The sequence below is a fragment of the Gekko japonicus genome, unplaced genomic scaffold (genome assembly GCF_001447785.1).
Source record: "Gekko japonicus isolate JY-2015 unplaced genomic scaffold, Gekko_japonicus_V1.1 scaffold750, whole genome shotgun sequence".
Taxonomy (NCBI): Eukaryota; Metazoa; Chordata; class Lepidosauria; order Squamata; family Gekkonidae; genus Gekko; species Gekko japonicus.
In genome coordinates, this window is record NW_015160857.1 from 113,639 (window position 1) to 124,776 (window position 11,138).

Below are 11,138 nucleotides of genomic sequence, written 5' to 3' on the forward strand. Positions count from 1 at the left end.
CGATGTCGAGGAGGGTCATCAGAAGGATGATCTGGAGGATGTGAGAGAGTTGCTGAAGGCCTCGATCTATAGGGTGACCATGATCTGTGGGCAGAGTAACGATCCCAATCAGAGCAACCTGCTGGAGTCAACCACGGCATGGATGCTGGAGGATAAGCCCCATAGAGATAACGCAGTTGGCGGTGATCCCAGGAGAGAGGAGGAGGTGGTGGGGGCAGAAAGACTCGTGGGGATCTACTCCTAGAGTGGGAGCATCTGGGAGACAGTGTAGGATCTCGTCTCCGTGTGCGGCCCCTATTAGCCCAATCATGGATATCGAAGGGCCGATCCTTGGCGAACAGACAGGGAGGATGACATTGAGTGCTTTTAGGGATCTGTCAAAGCCGAGTCGCATCGATATCGGCATAGCACTCCGAGACCATCGATGTTGATTACTGAGCAGAGGGAGAGCGATCCGTGCCCAGGGGACGACTGAGGATCTCGACATTATCGATGTTGGAGAAAGGACGCATATCGACCAGCGTGTCATGGTCTAGCTGGTGTATGGGAGAGTCCATTAGCTGGATGGTCGGTATCGGTGGAGCGACCGGAGCCTCCGATGCCGATACTGCCGTTGGAGCGGGGGGCACGTTAGGGGCATTACCCGGTGCAGAACCCGCTACTTTCCCAGACTTCGCCGCCTTTATGGCCTTAGAGGAGCCCTTTTTGGCCGACCTGTGCTTTTTACCCGAATTCTCCTTCTTTTTCATGGGAGTCGATGCTGAAGACTGCGCCGTCGGTGCCGAACGCTTCAATGACGCCTGGACGATGTCGAACGAAGACTTCGATACCGGAGCCGTCGATGTCGATGGTCTTACCGGTACTTCTGGATCCATGACGGAAGCAGGATTTAGCGCCAATTCCAGTAATGCCACCCGTAGATGCGCCGCTCGGTTTTTTCTTGTCTGATTTGAAAACCTGGCACAATGTTGACAGGATTCTGGCCTATGTGTCTCGCCAAGACAAAAAATGCAAAGGGTGTGGCCGTCAGGTGGACCGAGCTTACTGCTGCAACCTTTGCAACGCTTGAAAAAGCCCCACTTCTCCATAAAATAAGCAAAACAGAGAAGAAAAAGAGGTGGGGGGGGGAGCCCGAAGGCCAGAGTGAGGTAAACAAAAAACCTCCCCCTAAACGAAACAAAGTCCTTAAAAAAACACACACACAACCAAAATAACGAAGGTAGAAGTGAAAAATAAAGAAAACTGAAGAGAAACCGAAAAGCTTCTGAGGATAAAAAGCTACTGATCAGACCGATGAAAGGAAGGTGCTTCCAGTGCTGCAGAAAGAAAGGAACTGGTGGGATGTCCGTGCCCACCCCTCTGGGCATGCGTGGTGGGGTTCCTGCACATGTCCGAGGTCTGGGCGCGAAAATCCATTAAGAGCTTGCTACAATGCCGATCGATCCAGTGCATGCGCACTGTATCCCCTTGGGTGTGAAGCACAGAGACCACGTCGAAGATCTTATCTCTCTCATCCAGAGATCAGAGTAATTCCGGGAAATCTCCCGGAGTTTGGCAACTGTATGGACAAGACAATTAAGAGCACAAGAATAAAGATGGCATGATACATTCAGCAACCAATGCAATCAGAATCAGTTACCACATCAGAGAATTAAAAGGTAAAGGTTTCCCTTGCTCAAAAGCCAGTCGAATATGACTCTAGGGGGCGGTGCTCATCTCCAAGCCGAAGAGCCAGCGCTGTCCGAAGACTTCTCTGTGGTCATGCGGCCGTCATGACTAGGCACTGAGGCGCACCGAACGCTGTTACCTTCCCACCGAAGCGGTACCTATTTAGCTACTTGCAATTTCTTGCTTTCAAACTGCTAGGTTGGCAGGAGCTGGGGCCAGAGATGGGCACTCAGTCCGTCACGCAGCACTCGGGTCTCGAACTGCCGTGCTACAGACCTTCCAGTCTGCAGCTCAGCATCTCAACCTCTAGTGAAGTATAAAACAGACAACAAAGCAGGAACACAAAATTAGGGAACGATGCAATGAAATCTGTATAGTATTTACAATGAACAATGGCATAAAAACCGCCTAAAATGTCAGATGTTAACTACAACGATATTCCAGCATAAGCTTTAGTGGTGAGTCTGTAGCCTTTTGGGTGCCTGGGACTCCTGTTTAGTTATGCACCAGCAGAACTCTTGTAAGAGCCCTTGAAAGGAACTGATAACTCCCCGAGGAATGTGGCATTAAAATAAGAAAGGTCACTGCATTGGAGTGCTAATGTTACACAGGTAACGAGATTCACTGTATGGAAAACATCCAAGATCCCACCATCAAGTTACAGCCTGCCAATTTCATATTTAAAGCGGGCCTCGGAGTCCACGGGGAAAATAAACGGGGACTGCGTATGGTTGCCAACTGTAGGCTGGAAGATACCTGGAGACTTGGGGGCAGAGCCTGGCATCATAAGAACAATGTTGGATCAGGCCAAAGGCCCATCCAGTCCAACACTCCGTATCACACAGTGGCCAGAAATACCAGTGCCATCAAGAGGTCCATCAGTGGGGCCAGGACATTAGACATCAGGAGAGGACCCCGTCCTGGTGCAGTAACAGAACCAAGCTGTACCTGGGTTTGGTCTCAGAAACTCCCTGGGTAACACACACCATAAAGCAAAACGAAGCTTTATTGAAGAAATTTAAGGGGGGAAAAAGGTTTAACAGCAAGGCCTATAGCCCTGTGGCAGTAAAAGGCACAAGAAAGCTGACTAGCTACCTCTTACTGGAGTCCTAGCGCAGCGCAGTTGGTTCTGGAAGCACAGAGTCCTTTAGCATAGTATGGATGTCTTCTTGGCAGCACGAAGGCATGGAAAGGGAAGGGTAAGGCCGAAGGACAACACTGCTTTTCTCACTATTTTTGTAAAAAACCGTGGGCCACGGGCTCCTCACCTTCTCAACCAACCACTGGACAGAGTCCATGGAATTCTCCAGGTGAGACTGAGCTCCCGTCTCGCATACCAAATCCACAGTAGGGTTGCCAGGGGGGTGGGGGAGTCGAAATGGGAGGCGGAGGGAGGCCCAGCAGACATGCAGCAATGTGCCCGTGTCACTGCCCACATGACCTGGAAGTGATGTCATCGTATCGGGGATGTCAGGTCCACGCTCTGGTATTTGGGCCAAAAGTCTATGGTGTCGTGGTTAAGTACGCGAACTCTAATCTGGGAGAACTGGGTTTGATTCCCCACTCCTCCACTCGCAGCTGCTGGATGACCTTGGGCAAGCCGTAGTTCTGTCAGAGCTGTTCTTGAAAAGAGCAGTTTCTGTCAGAGCTCTCTCAGCCCCATCTACCTCACGGGGTGTCTGTTGTGGGGAGGGGAAGGGAAAGGAGTTTGTAAGCCGCTCTGAGACTCCGAGTGAAGGGCAGGGTATAAATCCAATCTCCTCCTCCTTCTAGATTTGGCTTCTACCAGAGTTTTTGCCCAAATACCAGATGCAAATCAGCCCCCCCCCCAGCTGTTCATTAACAGTTTAGAAAAATCACAGGAGATCTACTGATGGATCCTCAGGAATCACCTTAAGTTTTGCCTTTACGTTTGGTTTCACTTACATGAGGATTGCAAGCAGCCTGATAGCCCAGTCTGGCCCAATCTCATCAGAGCTTGGAAGCTTAGAAAAATTGGCCACAGACCACCAAGGAAGACTGGGGTTGCTATGCAGAGGAAGGCGCCGGCAAAGCACCTCGGCTCATCTCTTGCCTTGGAAACCCTGCGGACTTGGGATCGCCACGAGTCTTCTGTTGAGTTAATCCATCTCATGTTGGGCCTCCCTCTTTTCCTGCTGCCTTCAACTTTTTCTAGCATTACTTAGGGTTGGCGGGTCCCCCCTGGCCACGGGTGGGAAATGAGGGGTTAGGGTTGCTAGATTCAAGTTGGGAAGCTCCTGGAGATTTGGGGGCGGAGCCTGGGGATGACAGGGACCTCAATGGGGTACAGTGCCACAGATTCCACTCTCCAAAGCATCCATTTTCCCCGGGGGAACTGATCTCTGGAGTCTGGAGACAAGCTGTAAATCCGGGGCATCCCCAGGTCCCCCCTGGAGGCTGGCATCCCCCCTCTTGTCTTTTCCAGTGACTCTTGTCTTCTCATAATGTAGCCAAAGCACGAGAGCCTCAGTTCAGCCATTTTAGCTTCTAGGCCAGTTCAGGCTTCACTGAGGCCTAGTGTTGACCACCTAGGGCTGCCAAATCCCCCTGGTGGGTGGATTTCCCCCCGCTTTGGAGGCCCTGGGGGAAACCCCACCCCCGCGGAATCGGGCCCCGGGGGAAACCCCACCCCCGCGTGCACATCACAGGGAAGTGACGTCATGACGCCAGGCACGCTGGGGGCGGGGCCACAGCCATTTGAGGGGAAAACTCTATGTTTCCCCCTCAAATGGCTGTGGCCCCGCCCCCAGCGTGCCCAGCGTCATGACGTCCCTTCTCTGTGAAGTGCATGCGGCGCGCGCTCCGGGAGCCACCCCAGAGTCCCCCGCCGGCAAGGTAAGTCGATTTGGCAACCCTATGAAAGGAAAGAGCATTATATAATTTATTTATTTCGCTACAATAAAATCTGAGAAAAAGAAGGGGGGGGTGAGTGCATAAGATGAAAACGTTCTGTCTCAAAAATCTTGTTTTGCGATAGCAGAAGCTCATAATTCAATGCCGGCCCTCCGGGACACCAAGCAACTGTCCAGACGAGCGTCGTCGGTGCGGAGCGAAAGGGGAGAGTGGCTGGTGAAGACTCTATCGGGGCCCTCTGTTCGGCCGCTCATACGATGTGGAAGGTTTTGAATGCCGCCACGACCTGTTTTTCCCTTTCGTGTCTGCTCTGCAGGGACTCCAGGGATGCGATGGGAGGCAAATTCTCACCGTTTAAAGTACGTGCCAGAACTTTCTCATCTTTGGGGTCTTGTTCTGATGATTTCGCTAGGACAATCTTCGGCTTAGGGATACCCTTGGCGTATTCCAGGGCCTAAAAAACAAACACACCGAAAAGCACACAAAAGGGTGGTGGGGGTGACCCACTGAGCCCACGTGAAGGTCGGATGACCTGATCCACCTCCACGTCATTCTTAGCTGGAACAGCCACAGTGCTTTCTCTTTTCTAAAACACCTGCCGGAGGAGGCCATCTCACAGGAGGGCCAGTGGGCAGCTTCAACTTCTCCAGGCCAGACTGGCCCAGGCAGGGGTCATTTCGTAGAACAAGTGGTGCAGGAGCTCATTAGCATAACCCATTAGCATAATGTATTTGCATATGCCACACCCCCGGACATCACCGGAAGTGTGTCAGAAGGCAACACCCACCACTCAGGCTCCACTGGACTGTTTTGGATTGCTAGCTATGGGGGGAGGGGGAACGTGCAGATCTGTCGTCCCAGAGGAGGGAGAGCTTTTACCTGAATAAAACCTGGTCTTAAAGGTGCCACTGGACTGTTTTGGGCCGGGGGGGGGGGCTCGGCAATTTCCCTGGCTGCTTCTTGCTCTGACTGAGGGCTGCTGGGAGCAGGGGGCGGGGCTTGATGCATGTGTCCACCCCCTGGGCTCCTTACTGCCGGAGCTCCGCTCCTGTGTGCTCCTGCAGGAAATGACCCCAGGGCCCAGGGATCCTGGACGTTTTTTTGTTTGTTTGTTTGCCTTCCTCTGGGCTTAGAGCAGGGCTCACTGAGGGAATGGGGTGGGGTGGGAGATAGTTGTGAATTTCTTGCACTGTGCAGGGGGTTGGATTAGATGATCCTGGAGGTCCTTGCCAGCTCTTAAGTTCCTATGTTCCTAAACCGTGGCAGCAGCAAAGCCTTCTGGGTGCTCAGAACAGGGCTTCTGCCAGTGATACCCCCACCCCAGTTCTTTAGCAGCACCATTAGTATGGAAAGGAGCAGTTTTGGTTCAGTGCAATCTCATGGTGGTAAAAGGATTCTGCCATCACCATATCTCACAGCAGTGAATCTTTTGAGCCGAGTACCTACTGTGTAAAATAGTGCTCCTTTTTGTTCGCCTCAAGTGTACTAGCATGATCCTGAGTTCTGGTACTATGGGAGAGGGAGAAAAGTTTCTGCCCCCTTCTCTATCACCTCTTCTGCATTCCAATTTTTCTCGCTTGTGTATCCGTACGGCTTCATTCCCCCCCCTTTCCGCACATGTTTCGCTCCCTCTAGTGGCCGGCTCGATATTACATCGTTGTATGTCTGGCATATATCCCTGCAAATGTAAACTGCAGGTTTTTTATGCCAGACAAACAGAAAGGTAGTGTCAGATTGACCACCAGAGGGAGCAAAACGTGTGAGGAAAACTTCACCCCCTGAAGCAATAGGGACACACAAGCAACAACAACGAGAATGAGGAAGAGCCCAAAACCAGGAATAATTTTGTAGGTCTCTGCCGCGCCTTTCGCCCCCTCGGTTGCCTTTTTTTTCTAAATGGGAGAAGTTCCAGCCCACCTCAGGGAATGCCCGGCTTGCCCGGCTGACCCATGCTTTGTTGCGGCATTGTCCTACCTTCTGCCTGCACACCACTAACTTGTTCTCGGATCTGGGCGGTGGTTTCCTGGCACTTATAATGTTCTTTATGTTGTGCTCCTTGATCTGCTTGGCATATTCCTTTTGCTGCTTGAACTTCTCCGCCTGCCAGAAGAGAAATAGCCGTGACTGGGGGGCTGCACGCAGGTCCGCTGCTGGGCCTGAATATTGCGCGAAGGCAGCCTGCGCGCTGAGCATATTTAGCAGACAGAACCCTTGACTTCGAGCGGGGATACCTGGGTCACAGGACTTGTTCGTTGTGTATGCTCGGGCATCGTCTCCCTCCTCAGCCTACCTTGCAAGGCCATTGGGAGAATAACCGCTCTCTCTGCTAGCCAGCTCACCATCTCTCAGCCTAATCTACTTTACAGGATTGTTCTGAGTCATGCCCCCTCTAAGGTGTGGAGTCTTTGCAGCCCCGTAGCTAAGGACTTTTTAGGGAGGGGGCCTCGGGGGCCCCACCTGCTAATCCAATCAGAGGCTCTAGGGCAAGAGCTGCAGCGACCACAGCTTCCCTCCCTCTCCCCCCTCCCCTCCCGCAAGGGCAGGCCTTCCCTGTGGAGCATCTGGGTCCCGCTCCCTCCCTCCCCAAGGAGCCCCAGTGCCTCTTCCCACGGCACAGCACCAGGGTCAGCCTCTGAAATCACTGCCCTTGTCCTCCCTGCCAACAGGCTGACCGGCAATCAGGGGGAGTTAGGGTAGGGGAGCCAAGGCTCAGGAAGGGGGCCCATAACAACTGCTTGTGGGCAAAAATTCTACTTCGTGAGCTACTGGCATTACAGTTGTGAGTAAGCGATTTGGCTCCTGCATAACTTACTTTGCTCTGGAGCCATCCTTCCTGAGTAGGGTTGCCAACCCCCCCTCCCCCGGTTTGGCAGGGGTCCCCCGCTTTTTTGGGGCCTCTCCCTGCCACCGGTCAGCTGGCCGCCGGGGAAAGCCCCGCCCCAAGCCCCAATACCCACATCCACCTCTCTCCCTTCTCTCTTGAGATCCATGGAGATCGGGTGCACGGGGCACGTCGGGGATGCCCCGCCCCCTCCAGGAAGGCCCCCCCCCAAGTCCCCCGCTGGGGGTGGAGATGGGACTTTGCAACCCTATTCCTGAGCTAAGACAAAAATGTGGGAGCCAGAGGCTAAACAACTGTGAGCTAGCTCGCACTAACTCGGCTTAGAGGGAACGCTGGTTCTGAGGTTAAACCTATGCTTCTTGAAGAATGGGCCAGGATGCAAATATGAATTTGACCCATCGTTTGTTCTTCTGGTGCTTCGGCTAAGGGCAATTGGCAACCAGGGGCGCTTTAAAAAAAAAAAAAAAAGCGGAGCCAACAACCAGAACTTTCAAGAGGGAAATGAAGTTTTCAATCTGTGTACTGAAAACTCTTGAACTTTTAAACAATTTCTAAAATAATTTTGTCGAAGAGGCTCCGGAACTCCGTTCTGGCGCGTCCCTCCAGTTGCGACAGCAGCTAAGTTATTGCACGGACAAAGATGAACACAGTATCTAAAGAGAAGATTTGGTGGGTTCTTTGCCCACAATGAACCTGAACTCCTTTTGGTTTCACATTTTGCACGAGAGATGCACATTTCACCCAGCCAGCCATCAATCTCCCCCCCCCCACAACTTCAAATGAGCTGCCCACTTAAAAAAAGAAACACCACATTAATATTTTGCCTTTTGAAAACATTGAAACCCCTTTTAAACCCATTTGAAAATCATTCCAAACAGCATGGTTGTGTTACAGGGGTCATTTTGTAGAAAAAGAGGTGCAGGAGCTCATTAGCACAACTCATTAGCATACCTTATTTGCATATGCCACATCCCCTGACATCACCGGAAGTGTGTCAGAAGGCAACACCCACTGCTCAGGCTCCACTGGACTTGGATTGCTATGGGGGGGGCTCTGCAACTTACCTGGCTGCTTCTTGCTCCTTGTGGCCGGGGGCTGCTGGGAGCAGGGGGCGGGGCTTGTTGCATGTGCCCGCCCCCCTGGGCTCCTTACTGCCGGAGCTCCGCTCCTGTGTGCTCCTGCAGGAAATGACCCCTGGTCATGTAGAAAAGAGCCAGAGTCCAGTAGCGCCTTAAAGACTAACGAAATTTGTGGCAGGGTCAGAGCTTCCATGAGTCACTGTTCATCCCCTGCCACGAATTTTGTTAGTCTTTAAGGCGCTACTGGACTCTGGCTCTTTTCTGCTGCTACAGACAGACTAACACGGCTAACCGACTTGATCTGTCAGCATGGTCACGGGAAGCCGACTTATCCCAACCCCTTGGGGTTTCCAAGGCAAGAGGCAAACAGAGGTGGTGTGCCGTCGCCTGCCTCTGCGTAGCGACCCTGGTCCTCCTTGGTGGACTCCCATCCAAACACTAACCAGGGCTGACCCTGCTTCGCTTCCGAGTCCTGAAGAGATTGGGACGGCCTGGACCGTCCAAGTCAGGGCAATTCCAAAAATATCAGGTCGATATGTGCTCGACGTGCCGTTTGCAACAGCACAGGAACTTCCGCCTCTGTAAACAATGTTCCGTCGATTTATTCCTCACTTCCGTGCCGCTACCGCACTCTGATATCGCTTGCCTCTAAAATGTTCTATGGCCTTATCCGTAGGGTGGAAGGATAGCCTTTGGACCCCGTGTCTGCTCAGAGCATCTAGATTCGAATCCAGAGCGCCTTAGAGACCAACAAGAGTTTCCGGGTCTGAGCTTTTGAGAATCGAAGCTCCCGATTTGATGCTCGGAAGCTTTTTTTCCTGAAAATCTTGTCGGTCTCTACTTACTTACTTTATACTTTATTGTCATTGTACATAGTACAACGAAATTAAAGATGCAATCATTTCGGTGATCTACAACAATATTCATATACACTCACACACCATTCACTACCGTCCCATAACTCCCTTAAGGTTCACATAACAAATTAAAACCACCAATGTCACCGAAATTCCAGTTTCATACAGCATTTAAGGCAATGATAGCTCTCGAATAAAAACTATTTTTTAATCTATTTGTCCTTGCTTTAATTGTCCTATATCTTCTGCCCGAAGGCTCTAAGATGCTCCTGGATTTGAATCTCACTGGTTTACTGCCGGACAACACAGCTACCCTCTGAGACATGTCGGCTCACAGCATCTTGTGAAACCATCCACAGTATTAAGGGGGGAGGGAGAGAGGGGGATGGTCCCCCCCCCAAGACCCTTTCTTGGATGATTGGTCTCATCTTCTCTTTGGTCCGGTAACACCTGATGTTTCTTAACAGGCCGTAATGTGCATTCAGTTGCATTTGCGGGGCCGTGTTTACTTTCATTTCCCCTTCTGTGATAAAGCCAGGCCATCTGAATTTGCAGGGGCGGCTCAATCGCATTACAGTAATGCACACTTGAACCAGCCGGAAGAGAATAAACTTGGGCGTACTTATCTGCAATTGGAATTCTCGGCAGGTGAGCATCGACTAATGGATACCTTTGCGCAGGGACAAAGGAAACTGCAGCTTGAAAACATGATCTGTTTTGAATGCGCCTCAGGTTTCTGGACACACGCGCGCACAGATATCTTTCCCCCATGAAGAAGAGAACCACCGGAGAGAAAAGGAGCGGCAGAAGAAGAAGAGGAGGAGGAGGAGGAGGAGGAGGAGGAGGAGATTGGATTTATACCCCGCCCTTCACTATCCAAAGGAGTCTCAGAGCAGCTTACGAACTCCTTTCCCTTTCCCTCCCCACAACAGACACCCTGTAAGGCAGATGGGGCTGAGAGAGCTCTGACAAAAACTGCTCTTTTTCAAGAACAGCTCTGAGAGAACTATGGCTTGCCCAAGGTCATCCAGCAGCTGCGAGTAGAGGAGTGGGGAATCAAACCCGGTTCTCCCGGATTACAGTCCGCGCACTTAACCACGACACCAACCTGGCTCTCTTCTAGTTCAGGCCCCTGGGTCCTATGGAAGCATCCCATGGCTACATCGGCTTTCTTCTTTCCTCCCTCAGCTGTGTGTGTGTGTTAAGTGCCGTCAAGTTGCTGCCAACCCACAGCGACTATGGTTGCCAGCTCTGGGTTGGGCAACACCTGGAGATTTGGGGGGTGGAACCTGGGAGTGTGGGGTTTGGTGAGGGGAGGGACTTCAATGGGTATAATGCCATAGAGTCCACCCTCCAAAGCAGCCCTTTTCTCCAAAGGAACTGATCTTGGATCAATTGTAATAGTGGGAGACCTCCAGGTGCCACCTGGAGGTTAGCAACACTAATGGTGACTCTCTGAATGAAGGACCTCCAAAACATCCTATTATTAACACCCTTGCTCCGGTCTTGCAAACGGAGGGACATCATCCATCTCTTGTGAGCCAGTTTGGTGTAGTGGTTAAGTGCGCGGACTCTGATCTGGGAGAATCGGGTTTGATTCCCCACTCCTCCACTTGCAGCTACTGGATGACCTTGGGCAAGCCATAGTTCTGTCAGAGCTGTTCTTGAAAAAGAGCCGTTTCTGTCAAGAGCTCTCTCAGCCCCACCTGCCTTACAGGGTTCCTGTTGCGGGGCGGGGACGGGAAAGGAGTTTGTAAGCCCCTCTGAGACTCCCTTGGGTTGTGAAGGGCGGGGTATAAATCCAATCTCCTCCTCCTC

At 51.9% G+C, this 11,138-nt stretch overlaps 1 protein-coding gene across 1 annotated transcript in view; it reads right to left on the reverse strand.

Moving 5' to 3' along the window:
- Positions 1–4,706: 4,706 nt before the first annotated feature.
- The window catches only part of LOC107119192 (chromosome unknown open reading frame, human C11orf63), a 61,390-nt gene continuing 54,958 nt past the window's right edge, over positions 4,707–11,138 (reverse strand). The window contains exons 5-6 of the mRNA XM_015421654.1: positions 6,517–6,642; positions 4,707–4,996 (exon numbers count right to left, since the gene is read on the reverse strand). Of these exons, the coding sequence (XP_015277140.1) occupies positions 4,793–4,996; positions 6,517–6,642 (330 nt within the window). The 3' untranslated portion in view covers positions 4,707–4,792. The remainder of the gene's footprint in view (positions 4,997–6,516; positions 6,643–11,138) is intronic.